Source organism: Numenius arquata, chromosome 8, assembly GCF_964106895.1.
Source record: "Numenius arquata chromosome 8, bNumArq3.hap1.1, whole genome shotgun sequence".
Lineage (NCBI taxonomy): Eukaryota > Metazoa > Chordata > Aves > Charadriiformes > Scolopacidae > Numenius > Numenius arquata.
Genome location: NC_133583.1, coordinates 10,841,939 through 10,855,148, shown reverse-complemented (window position 1 = coordinate 10,855,148; position 13,210 = coordinate 10,841,939). Strand labels below are relative to the sequence as shown.

Here is a 13,210-nt window from a genome sequence, read left to right as displayed (position 1 = left end):
CCATAAATCATTGTTAAGGGCTTCACAGGGCTTGTGGAAACTTCCATGCTTTTCTATTTTTAATCCTAATAAACTATTTGTATATGAGTTATTAGTACTAAATAAAACCCACATCTTATCCTCGGTTTCTGCCTTTTTCATAACTTCTTAAGATTCCTCCAGAAATAATTTAGGAGTAAAAGAATCCTGGCAGTAGGGAAGACCTATTACTAGGTGGAGGTAGGAGAATCACTCCGAGGTATTTCTTTTCCATGGAAAGGTACTTTCTAATGCAGTACTCGTTAATAAAGTTAATGGCTGCAGCATGAGATGCTCCACTGGCTCTTTTTTCACATATGAGTAAAAACTGTGAGGATGTACTCATCTAGAAATGTCTAGACTGCTGCCATCGGTATTAAATGCATCTTGGAGAACTTGAGAAGAGCAGAAGAGAACTAACAAGACACGAGCTTTCAAAGAGCGAGCAGCTTGATCTACCAACCTGTCAGGGTACCCTGACAGAGCTCTGGGCAAAAACATGAAAGTGCTGCTGCAGGATTCAGCTTAGAAAGCATTAAAACATAAAAATATAATTAACATTAGTGAGCATGGTTTTATTTAAAAAAAAAGTCTTAATCCCCCAAAATTAAAGCAGATTTTTGTAGCAGATAAGAACAATGGCATATACACACAGAGTGAAGAGTTGAGTTTAGTTGTGCTGTGGCTAAAGAGCCTTAAAGACAGGCTATTTATAGCTGTACTTAGGCAGCATGGTGCGGGTCCTAAAGCTATAATCTAAGTCATATGCAAGTCAATTTTGTAGCTTACAAAATGAAGTTCTGAGACCAATCAGATTTGAGCATAGAGAAGAGAAGAGAAAAGGCTGCTTTCATCCTGTGGTGTTGATCTCCTCCATCTTCTCTAGAGTCATGGAAATGCAGAGTTGTTTTTTTTCCCCCAATTTGATGTGCTGTTCCACACCTGTTCCAGGGAGAAAATCTAGATCTGGCTATTTCCAAGGATGAAGTTATGGCTATGATTGGGGAAGGAATCTGTGTGGTGAAGACACTAACAAGGAACCATCTCTACTGTGAGCCTCCCTCCGAGCAGCCAGCTCCACGGCACCGCACGAAGCGGGAGGGCACGGACTTGCTCCCGGAGTTCACGGTAGGAAATCAGCAGGACCAAAAGAAATCCTGTTGTTTGTTGAAGCACAAGCAAGAAGTAGCGGTGGAGGCAGGGAGTGGGATGGGAAGTGGAGGAAAGGCAGAAGCCAGAAGCCCTGGTAAGGGACAGGGGAGGTACCAGGGGTGACAAGGAGCTGCTCCTGTTCTCAACTGTACTCTTACGTGCCAAACATTGCCTCAAAGCAAATCGTATAGCTGAGTTCAGAAGCTGTGCTGTGGGTCTGCTTTGCTAGAGGGCTGTGTGCCGCCCGTACCCATTCTGGAGAAGCCCTGTAGCTTTGCATTTCGTTGCTGCTCTGAGCTTACATCTTGGCACATGCTTTCTTACAGGTGCAGATGGGAAACCTGAACTTCCTCCTGGGCCGAGTGCAGTACGACACAGAAAGCCAGCTCACCTTCCCGCTGGAGGCACAGATTGGTCTGGGTGTTGGTGCATCCTTTGTGGCGCTGATTGTTCTGGTCATCGTCTTCATATACAGGTAAGAAACTCTGGCCTTGTAGGAGGTCTTTAAGTTGCTCTACAACGTTATTCAGTGGATGTGGCCAAGCATGTACATCTTGAGCCTGAACAAGGTCCCAGTTTTCTTTATTTTGTGCCAAATTCTGAGCCCCTGGTGCTGTCGGGTGTGTGAGGCATGCTGCACCTGCTGGTCACAGCCTGCGCTGTGGTTCATTTGGAGCCCACACCTAATGGGTGCTCCAAGAGACACATCTGCTTTACAGAACTCTGTTTGGTGTCCTGCAAAGAAATCATCTTAGCACCAATTGCCTTAGAGTCTTTGGCAGCAACACAACAGTTGGCAAGGATAATCCCTGGGCTAGAGCCACTGGGAACAATTCTGCTTCTTATTGCAGGAGGAAAAGCAAACAGGCTCTGAGGGACTACAAGAAAGTTCAAATCCAGCTGGAAAACCTGGAAACAAGTGTTCGGGACAGATGCAAAAAGGAATTCACAGGTCAGTCACTGGGCTCCTAAATTCTTGCAGCTTCAGGGAAGCCTGAAGAACCACTGTCAGCTCTACTTCTCTTCCATTCCTATGTACTTGTTTGGGTAGCTCAGAGCAGGCAATAATTTTATCCTGTGCTGGTGCATTGAAACATATAGCCAGATTCTTCCATTTTTAATTCTTCTCTTTAATTCAGAGCACAGTGATCTATACAGACCCCCTTTGATTCTCCCATTCATCCTCCAGGCTCAGATGAAGAGACATCTAGACAGCACACTTGGAGAGATCTTAAAGACAGCTAGCCCAGGCTTTGTGTAGGGCAAGTTGAATTACATCCCATGTTCTGGGCCTGCAAGCCTTGTACTTCAGTTGCTTAGAGCAGTGAGCCCTTGCGTGGGAGACCTGGGGCTCTGAAACTGTGCAGATGACTGTAATCTCCAACTAATGTGGGAAGCAGCGAGGAGCAGGAGATCTCTAATATTCTATCTCTAATGTAGGTAATGCCTGTAACCACAGATCTGTGCTGAACAGCGGCTTCCTCTTTATAAAACTGGAAGCCAGCCCCCAACCGTAAATGAGAATAAATACCAAATTCATCTTTTGGTTCCTCCCCAAGGCTGAAAGTTTTCTCATGTGGTTTCTCCCAGTGCCTGGTCTAGTTTTAAATGTTCTAGCAATGGTACCCTGATGTGTCTCTTCCTGACGGGAAACGTTCTTCCTCAGTCCCATCCTGCTGGCTCTGGTTCTTGCACTCACCTCATGCTCTGCACCATCAGTTGTGTGATCATGTAGTCAATCTCATGGGCATTTCCTTTCCCTCAGACCTGATGACTGAGATGATGGACCTTACAAGTGACCTTGTGGGCACAGGAATCCCCTTCTTGGACTACAAGTCCTATGCAGAGCGCATTTTCTTCCCGGGCCACCGTGAGTCACCACTGCAAAGGGACCTGGACATCCCTGAGTGCCGGCGGCAAACTGTGGAGCAGGGCTTGGTCCAGCTCTCCAACCTGCTCAACAGCAAGCTCTTCCTCACCAAGGTAATGTCCCCCTCTCTGCTTGCAGCCTGCTTTGGGGTCGGGGTCAGGGCTACATCCCTGGCAGCTGGTGGCAGGAAGCAGGCAGTGTCTGTTAAAGTTCATTCCTGAATAGCTCCCTGCAGCACCACTTCTCCCAAGAGCCAGTAGCTGTGACTGCCTTGTTTCCAGCAGATTTACATACTGGCTTATCTCTCTCCCCACCAGTTCATCCACACTCTGGAAATCCAGCGCACTTTCTCTCCAAGAGACCGGGCCTATGTAGCATCATTGCTCACTGTGTCGCTGCATGGGAAGCTGGAATACTTCACTGACATCCTCAAAACACTCCTGAATGACCTCGTGGAGCAGTATGTGGCCAAGAACCCCAAGCTGATGCTGCGGAGGTGAGTGAGCCAGCCATGGTCCCACTGCAAGCTACCTGAGGGGACAGAGCCTTTCTGCCCCCTGTGAGCAAGCTCTGAACCTCCTGTGAGTACGAAAACATCATGGCATGGGCTGCAGCTATAAGACCAATGTGTGTCCAGGCAACATGCATCAAACGGGAGGAAGCAGTAACAATGATAACCCTCTCTTCAGTCAGCAATTGGTAGGGAATATAGCAGGAAAGGTGTGAAAAGAGTAGGAAGATGGAGGTGCCCACCCCAAATTCCTCTTCTTTTGAAGCTGCTGTACCTTAACTCTCTCCTTGTGTTCAGGTACTGAGGCTCTGCCAAGTCTGCTAATCTCACTTTGCTCTTCAGAGGTCCCTGGGCTTGCAGTCATGCCATGTTTGGAAGCTAAACTGAAATATCTCCTATGTTTGGATCCCCATTAGCCTCCTGTCTTCCATCCTTCTGATCTGAACTAGTTTCTCTTGTTTGAGACCTACCAGAGGCTTTCCTCTGTGCCCTGCTTGCTTGTCTCTCCACTGTAATTTGGTGCCTCCTTCAGGCTGAAAAGTGTCTCAAATAAGTGGTATCAAAAGCATTAACTTGACTGGTCTCTAAAGTCCTTTTTTAATTCCTCTCCCTTGATCCTGTATCATCATTTAGTGTGCTCTTTTCTCAAGGGGAGTGATCTTTATCTCCAAATCCCTCCCTGCTCTGCACTGTGTTCCTGTGACCAACCTCATGCTCTCTTTCAGGACAGAAACAGTGGTAGAGAAGCTGTTAACCAACTGGATGTCCATCTGCCTGTACGCATTTGTGAGGGTGAGCTCTTTGTCCCTTTGTGGTGTGGAGGGGCCAAAAGAGGGGAGATGGCCACAGCTTTGCTTTGTGCCTTGCTTGTAGCTGAAGTAGCGCCAGAGTCATCCTGTATTTCAGGGTGGGGAATGAGAGCTGGGCTGTTCACTGGGGACAGGGATCCTTAAATCAGCATTAATAATAGCGCTCCTTGTTTCCAGGATGCCTCACCAGATCCTGGAGGGCTCAGTGTAGCTCCTTTATCTGGAGACACTCTGGCCATAGGCTGGTCTGTGCGTGGGGAGGACAGATTCTGATCTAATCCCTTTCCTGGAGAAGGGGTGGCAAGGAGGGTCTCTCAGATTAGTGACGCGGAGGCAGAGCAATGCCTTGGTCTTACACATCCACCTGGTAGTCGGCCTGTGCTGCTTTCCCTGTGCACGGAGTAGGAGCTGTCGGCAGCGGCTCTGTCTTTGCCTGCCGTGGCTTAGCTGCTGTATCCTCAGTCCTGCTCCTCCTCTGCTTGGGTGTCTGTGTTTCCAAGCCCTTGGGAAGAAGCTGGGAAGAGCAAGCTGAATTTCTCTCAGGTGAAACTCCCTCCTTTCTGTGCCAGGATTCTGTTGGGGAGCCCCTTTACATGCTGTTTCGAGGAATCAAACACCAGGTGGACAAAGGGCCAGTCGACTGGGTGACAGGGAAAGCCAAATATACCCTGAATGACAACCGCCTTTTGAGAGAGGACCTGGAGTACCGGACTCTGGTAAGCACCAAACCATTTGTTCCCTCTGGGCTCTTCAGTGCAACAGGGCTGAATGCTCCCGTTATTGAGGCAGAACTGCAGCATCCTTCCACTGTCTCCTGGGAGCCTGGTTTATCCCAGCAGCACAACTCCATAGGTGAGCAAGAGCTCTGCTAAATCAGGCACTTTTGCCCTAGGCTGATAGCAGCCATCACCACAGTAATCTGGCGTATGTGCTGTGCTGTGTCTAGAAGTAAAAGGATGAAATCGCTGATGGCACATCGAAGCCCCTCCCCAGTACTGTTGAACTGGCTTCCAGCTCTTGACACCAGACTGAGAACATGGTCTTTAACATCTGTGATGTTTTCTTTCCTGAAACTCTTCCAGTGAAAGGACTAGCTGTTAACTTACCTTAATGCCAACCATCTAAGGTATAAATGTGTCAGATGTTATCTTATCAGCTGAGTGGCTGTGACCTTTTCTTCCCCAGACGTTAAATGCTTTGACGCAAGCAGGAGTTGCTGCAGGAGGCGCAGAGGACTCCCAAGGGATTTCTGCGAAAGTGCTAGACTGTGACACCATAACGCAGGTGAAGGAGAAAATCCTAGACCAGATCTACAAAGGGACACCATACTGTCACCGACCAGACCCCGACACCCTGGACCTCGGTGAGCGGAACTTCTTGGTGCCAAAACTCAGTAAGGAAGTGGAAGAGTGGTTGTTGCTGTCTGTGCACACCACCCTGGCATGCATAAGATTTGTCATTCTCTGCTGAGTGTACACAGCCACTGACCAAGGATCTTGCACTCTGGCTGGACCCAACAGGGCATGACACAGGAAAGATGTTAACAGCAAGAGAGCAGGGGGTGGGAAAGAAGCAGTTGGGTCCAGCCCCTTCCAATTCATGGTGTTTTTTGCCAGACTTGGGCCATGGCAATGGCTTGGGCAAGGGGAAAAAAAGCATGGAGAACATGTAGGAGGGGAGGACGATTTGAGAGCGGTGCAGAGATGCTATAGTCATAGACTGTCTCTTCCAGCCACTGAAGTCAGTGGCAGCATCTCAGTAATGTATGTCAGGGAGGACTTTGCCCACACTGGTTAATGAAAGGTAGGACTTATATTGTGAGGGAAACCACTCAGTTTTTCTATCTTCTTCATTCTTTGGATGTTGCTGAGTAGTGGTGACATCTATAGATGAGCAGGTACTGGGGGAATAGTAGCTGATAAGGACTGTGGGTGCATACTTGTGGTTCGAATCACCTGCTTGAAGAGTCCCAATCTGACGGAATTTGTAGGAACTTGGTAAGTGGAACCTAGGAGGCCATGGGGCCGCCTGTCCCTGTGCTCAGAGACTGTCCTGTGACTGCAGGACTCACCATTGTTACAGGCACTTGCTCAGGTTATGTTGTCTCTGAAATAGCTTGGGTAAAGGTTGATGAGTCTCAGTGGGTGTGTAACAAGGTCAGCCAGGTTGAAGCACAGCAGACTTCAGAGATGCCTCGAATTAATAGTTTATCTTTTCATTTTCTTTGTTTTAATGGCTGTAGAGTGGAGATCAGGGCTGGCAGGTCATCTGATACTGTCTGATGAGGATGTGACATCTGTTGTTCAAGGAACTTGGAAACGCCTGAACACTCTTCAGCATTACAAGGTCAGAACTCAGCCTACCATTGCCTTGTCTCTCCTTTCGTCTTCTACACACTTACGCTCTGTTTGTGGCTCTGGCTCCTGGTGGATCACTGTCAAAAGTGCAGCATATCTGAAAAGCAACAGCATATTCAGATTAAGTGAGTGCTGTGGCCTGCACTCTGACTTTAAGAAGCATAGCCCCCTCCTTAACCTGCACCTGAAATGTGGGCACGTATAGAGCTTGGAAGGAGATGCACAAGTTCGTGCCTGGTGGCTGTTGCAATGAAAGGTGATGCTGCTGGATTTGTTAATGTTCCAGTCCAAATCACTGAGTAGGTGATGGTGCACTGATCTGTGAAGTATCTTCTAGGAATGGAAAGAGGGGGGTTTTTAACTGCCGTGCACCAACGTGTCATATCTTGCACCAATATGTCATAGCTTGCTGCAACCTGTTCTAGATGTGAGTGACCTCAGTCCCTGAGTATTATTATCTTCATCGTACTTTGCACATCAATTTTTTAATTGGTACAAACAAGATTCTCCTACCATCAGGAAAGACAGGGATGGCATCCCAAAATCCCTGTTTCTGTCCCTACTTCTAGTTGTAGTACAGTCTGTTTCAGTCTACAAGCGCTTGCCTGTTGTGCTGATGAGAAACATGCCATTTGTTTTGAATGTTGATTTTCGCTTGTGTGCAGGTGCCTGATGGAGCAACAGTAGCACTGGTCCCACGCCTGACCAAGCACATCCATAGGGAGAACCAGGATTACATCCCAGGAGAGAGTGAGTTTGATGTCCTGTTCTCATAAAGTGATTTTATAGCACCTATGAGTTAGCGGGACAAGTCTCTTTCCATAGCCCCAGCTTTATGCTGCTATAGAAGGCTGATACATGATTTGGACCCTCATAGGAGTGTCAGAAAATGGAAAGCTTGGGCAGGTGAGATGAGAGAAAAGCAGAAGAGTGTAAGAACAGAGGAAACCCAGGCTGGGCATGAAAATGCAGGATAAGCAGAATTCTCTAGTTCTGACTCTCGAGGGCTGAGTGCAGTCTGCAACTTGTAGAAATCTTAATAGCCTCAGGTGCTGTGCGTGGCCTGAGGGTGGTGATGGGACACCAGGCAGTTACCTTACTGCCTGGCAGAGCAAGCAGCTCCATGGCTACTCCTGTGGTGCGAGGGACAATAGCCACATGCTGCAGCTTAACAGGTTCAAATTGGACGTAGGAAAAATAAAACTTCTTCAGCAAAGGGTGGTGCAGCCCTGGGACAGACAACTGGGGTGGTGGGGGATCTCTGTCTGGGGAAGTTTCTAAGACCTTGAAGGTTTTGGGTGGACAAAGGCAACCTTTTGTCGTGCTAGCAACAGTTGTACTCTGTGCAAATGGTGGGAGAGAGGCCTCCAGAGGTTCTTTCCCCATTGTGTTTCTATCATACTGTGAAATCTTGCTTCCTTGGGGCTCACCTGGCCAAGGTGTACTGTGAGAGAACTGGCACTCATCAGTAAACAATTGCTTGTTTTAGAAACACCAATGCTGGAGGATGCAGACGAAGGTGGGATCAAACTTTGGCACCTGGTAAAGCCAACAGAAGAGCCAGAGCTTCCCAAGCATCGGCGTGGGAGCTTAAGAGATCGGGAGCGAGCCAAGGCAATCCCAGAGATCTATCTGACACGTCTACTCTCAATGAAGGTGAGAAGAAGCACAGATTGCGTTGCGCTTGGGATCTTGCCTCCCTTCATATCCCCAGCAGATTGCAGGGATGTGTGTGAAGATAATGAGCCCCGTTGCCTGGGCTGATGCACGTGCTGGTTGTTTCCCCTCCAATCCCAGCACTGCAGTGCCAAACTTCTACTCTTACTGATGGGTTAAGCTTTGCAGAGCCTCTAAGAGAGTGAGAAATGTTTTTATCCCTGTGTCCGCCCCATGTTTGTCTGTGTGTGTCTCAGAAAATGGCAGGTACGCTGTGCTTCACAGCAGAGTTTCTTTGGCAGCAGTGTCCACTGGGCTGCTATGTCTGCTCACCTTCCCCCCAGGCTCAAGAAGATAGAACTGACCTGTTACCTGCTGCAACAAGCTGATGCTAATAGTACACACCAGCCATGTGCAGATTCAGCTGCAGTCATAAATCAGGCATAGCACCCGCTCACATTCTCCTTTTTGCTTTATTCCAGTCTCATTGTTAAAAAATTGACCCAGGAACTTGTCCTTCTGCTCTGTTCTCAACAAAAGATGGGCTTTTGGCATCCAGATTCCCCAACAGTGCCCTGCCTGCAGTAGTACCATTCCTCAAGGGACAGGCCAGGCACTTGGCCAGGCAGTGCCTGTGTTCTTCCCGCATTTATTGAACTTCCTCTTGCTGCTGAGCAGACCCCTTCTCCTTGTTCCTGGCTGGCTGGACACAGCTGCTGGCAACCAGCAGTCCCCTTCCTCTAGGCAGTCTCTGTGGTTCAGTGCCATTCTATCACGTTCCAAGCTCTCTCCCCTGTAGCGATCCCCTTTACCTGCAGTGCCTCTGAGTACATCTGACTCCCCTCCACATTTCGCTTTGTTCATGAGCTTCTCCCTGGCATCTGCTCCAGAAACCACTGGGGCCTCCTTTCTCTTTTTGCTGCTGCTCCCTGCAGCGGAGGGGTGGTAGCTTTGAATGGATATGGGGAGGCTGCTGAGCAGAAGAGGGTAATTGCTCATCTGCATGAGGCCTGGGCTCTCCACTCTCCTCTGCCTGCGCTGACTCTGTCCTGCTCGGTTCTCCACAGGGCACTCTGCAGAAGTTTGTGGATGACTTGTTCCAGGTGATCCTCAGTACCAACCGCCCTGTCCCTCTGGCAGTCAAATACTTCTTTGACCTGCTGGATGAGCAGGCAATACACTACGGGATCGCAGACCCTGAGACCATCCATATCTGGAAGACAAACAGGTACGGTGTTCCCATGGGCCCCAGAGGAGGCACTGCTAAGCTGTCTAGAGCTGATCACTTGCAAAGTGACAGCCACCTTTGCCTACTGAGGAGGAGCAAAATGGGAGTGCGAGGCAGCAGAGCACGGTGTGAGAAGCTGTTTTTGCTGGGAGATGCAGTAGTGTGCAGAATATCTTTCAGCACCGTAGCTGCTACCTTTGCTGATACCCTGTTGGGCTTCTGTCTTCTCTGCAGCCTGCCCCTGCGGTTCTGGATCAACATTATCAAGAATCCCCAGTTTGTTTTTGATGTGCAGACATCAGATAACGTAGATGCTGTGCTCCTGGTCATTGCGCAGACCTTCATGGACTCCTGTACAATAGCTGACCATAAGTTAGGGCGGGTAAGTACAGAGGGAGAAGGGAGCATGGCTGGCACAGATAGTTGACCAGTGCTGTCCCAGGAGGCCAATAGTGTTTATGTAGCACTATTGGACAGCAGACCAGACCCGTCCTTGCTCCCATGTGCCACTGGAGAGTGATGGGAACTCCTGGGAAAAGAGGAGGGAGGAGCTGATTTTGCTTAGCATACAGAAGTAGTTATTGAGGGGCGCTCTTTATTTACAGCTACTCGGGGGACAGAGCTAAACTGTAGTCGGCTGTGGCAGACAGTGTAAGTCACAGGACCCATCTTGGGAGATTCAGGTTGGCCATTAGAGAAACTTTATACCACCACTACTCACCCTGTGCTGCGGGTGGAACAGTCCTGCACAGGTCACCAGAGATGGGATGTGTAGATCTCTGGAGGATTTCAGGAATCAGCTATGCAAAGCCAAAGCCAATGTGATCTGATTCTGGTAATCACCTGGCTCCAAGTGGAAGGCTGGGCTAGGGATCCCAGAGGTCTCTTCACCAACACATCTCATGTTTCCTCAGATGGCATTACTAGAAGGGAGCCTGGTATTTGAAGTGCCTTTTCATGCAGAGGACAAAAATTCCCAATCCTGAATGAATGACAGAAAATAGCAGTGATTGATGTTACCTGCTAAGGTTAGTCCACAGCATGATGAAGGAGCTTTTTGTAATCAATTCTGGCTTTGGATGTTCCAGGATTCTCCGATCAATAAGCTGCTCTATGCCCGGGACATTCCTCGCTACAAGCAGATGGTGGAAAGGTAAGCAATAAATGTGAGGAATCGTAGTTTAAGCAGCAAGAAGGAGGCTGTGAGGAACAATACACTAATTGTCTCTGTACCACTGTACAGGTATTACGCGGACATTCGTCAGACCATCTCTGCCAGTGACCAGGAGATGAACTCTGCCCTGGCTGAGTTATCACGGGTAAATAAAATAATTTCAGAAGTCACCCTGGCCCCTCACCTGTGCATCTAAGAGAAAGTTAGTAATGCAAAGATGAGATATTCCAGCTGAGTGAGCGGTTCTGCTCAAACACACTGACTATTCCCAGGGTCTGCTCTGCCCTTTGCCCACCACAAGGAGGGTGAGGGCCTTCCCAGGTAGCACTGAAGAGAAGAGGGTAGTCAAGGATTCAGGGCAAAGAGTACGTGTGATTTTTTTCCTTTGCTAGTAATACTGGTGAATTCCCTTTCCTGTTGCTTTGTGCAACAGGCACATTTCCTAATGAGCTGTGAGGACGCAGAATTTAGAAGAACAATCGTTAGGTGTCTCTCATGGTTTTGTCTAACTTCCTCTCTTATTCAGAATTACTCAGGTGACCTCAATTCCCTGGTGGCTCTACATGAATTGTACAAATACATCAATAAGTACTATGACCAGGTGAGTGTGTGTTTCCAGCAGGTATGAACATGCCCTTCTCCTTTCACCATCCAACAAAAAAACCTCCAAAAATTAATAATTAAGAGCAGCCAGACTATTACAACGCTGTGTATTGCTTCATTGGCATGTGTAACTTTCATGTCATAAGTTTGCTTTATTCTTATCAAAGAGGGAGGAAGGAAATCAGAAAAAAAGACTTATGTCTAACTTGGAGGCTGTTGGGATTTCATGTACCCTTCTCTTTTTTCACTCCGGTATCCAAAAACTCTACTTAAAAATGAAATGCAGTTAGTTCAGATTCATTTACTGAATATATCATTTTCAGGTGAGAAGTTTAGCATTGTTTTTGCACTATGAAGTTTATAAGTTATTAGGAGGAATCTAGAATACTTATTTTGTGGTTAATTTGAGATGAATTACTACATACTCTCTCTAGTCCTGAGCACGTTGGATTCCAGCTTGGGGCTCTCTGCTGTGCGTGGAGTTGGGCTGGGCTGGTTGACGGTGTTGTGTGCTGCAGGAAGGCTGTCAGTGAGCTCCATCTCGTTGCAGATCATTACTGCCTTGGAAGAAGACCCAACGGCACAGAAGATGCAGCTCGGATATAGACTTCAACAGATTGCAGCAGCTGTGGAGAATAAAGTCACAGATTTGTGACAGGCGCAAACAGACTGCTCTCCCCTGGCTGAACGGGGACAAGTGCTCGTCCTAGATATACACAGGGTGTCCTGCTGCCATTGGAACCAGACTCTCCAAGGAACCCATGGGTGACATGAACAGGGATGGCCAAGGCAGTACAAAGTACAAGCGTCCTTGCATCTCAGAGAATATTTTTTTACAGTTTTTTCTTTTTAAAAGCAAAACAAAAAAAAAAAAACCAACCCAAACTTTGGTTATCCTCTGGCAGACTGTCAGGGGAACCACACAGCTCCTTCCTACAGATATTACGTGAATGTGCCAAGTTTCCAAACAACGTTGTTGAAGAGTCAGGTGACAATGCCGAGCACTGTCTGTGGAGTCCTCGGCCTTGCATGCACGGATGCCCTTGCCAGTGCTGGGAGACTCCCCTGCTGCAGCCGCTCACCTCAGCGGGGATGCAGGAGGCTTTCCCCAGGCTGACAGCTGTACTAACCTCTGTCCCCAGCTAGCGAGCACTCCTGCAGGATCCCACCTAAGAAATTGCCTTGCAGCAATGTCCCTGCTGGTTCCGGATGCTGGATGTAGAAAGGAGAGCATCCGATGGCGAAGGTGTCTTGCTCCCCGGTGTTCTGGTCTCTGTCAGCTCATGCACAACACCTGCTTGGATGTGACGTGCTCACCAGCGTGTGTGCTTGCCCAGGGGCCTACTGTAAATGGACAGCACCCCCTCACCCCTTCCCTCAGGACAAATTCAGCATGTGAGAGTTGCTGCCTGGCTCACCTCAGTCTCCACCGACCCAGCTTGGGATCCGTCTTCCTGGTTCCTTGTGGTCAGAGGTTGCCCTTCTCTTTGGAAAAGCACAATAAATGCCTTGTGCCACTTTCCCTTCCTCTGGTGTCTGGCTGTTCTGCTGCTCTCTACTGGACTTGTAAATACCCTCAGAAAGTTAATGTATTTAAATGCTGAAGGAGAATGTTTGATTTTGTGGCTTTGAGACAAAGCTTTTCTTGGAGATATCTCTGTGCACTTCTACTGACAAACGTCTGTCAGCACTGGAGCAAAGTTTTCTCCACTGCTTTGTCTGCAGGGATAACTCGTAGATGTCTCTGTTTGTTGTAACAACAGCTTGTTTTTCCCCACAGCTCAGTTCAAGGCTTCTCTGTGTGATCTTCTGCTAGGCTTGCCTTACACCTT

General features: G+C 48.3%; 1 protein-coding gene across 1 annotated transcript in view; it reads left to right on the top strand.

Moving 5' to 3' along the window:
- PLXNB1 (plexin B1) overlaps nucleotides 1-12,905 on the top strand; it is a 38,493-nt gene extending 25,588 nt beyond the window's left edge. Inside the window, exons 20-36 of the mRNA XM_074151200.1 lie at nucleotides 970-1,146; nucleotides 1,497-1,645; nucleotides 2,022-2,122; nucleotides 2,936-3,153; nucleotides 3,358-3,536; nucleotides 4,277-4,343; nucleotides 4,930-5,076; nucleotides 5,546-5,723; nucleotides 6,603-6,706; nucleotides 7,383-7,467; nucleotides 8,207-8,373; nucleotides 9,441-9,601; nucleotides 9,836-9,983; nucleotides 10,690-10,754; nucleotides 10,845-10,920; nucleotides 11,302-11,376; nucleotides 11,929-12,905. Of these exons, the coding sequence (XP_074007301.1) occupies nucleotides 970-1,146; nucleotides 1,497-1,645; nucleotides 2,022-2,122; nucleotides 2,936-3,153; nucleotides 3,358-3,536; nucleotides 4,277-4,343; nucleotides 4,930-5,076; nucleotides 5,546-5,723; nucleotides 6,603-6,706; nucleotides 7,383-7,467; nucleotides 8,207-8,373; nucleotides 9,441-9,601; nucleotides 9,836-9,983; nucleotides 10,690-10,754; nucleotides 10,845-10,920; nucleotides 11,302-11,376; nucleotides 11,929-12,033 (2,202 nt within the window). The 3' untranslated portion in view covers nucleotides 12,034-12,905. The remainder of the gene's footprint in view (nucleotides 1-969; nucleotides 1,147-1,496; nucleotides 1,646-2,021; nucleotides 2,123-2,935; nucleotides 3,154-3,357; nucleotides 3,537-4,276; nucleotides 4,344-4,929; nucleotides 5,077-5,545; nucleotides 5,724-6,602; nucleotides 6,707-7,382; nucleotides 7,468-8,206; nucleotides 8,374-9,440; nucleotides 9,602-9,835; nucleotides 9,984-10,689; nucleotides 10,755-10,844; nucleotides 10,921-11,301; nucleotides 11,377-11,928) is intronic.
- The last annotated feature ends 305 nt before the right edge of the window (nucleotides 12,906-13,210 follow it).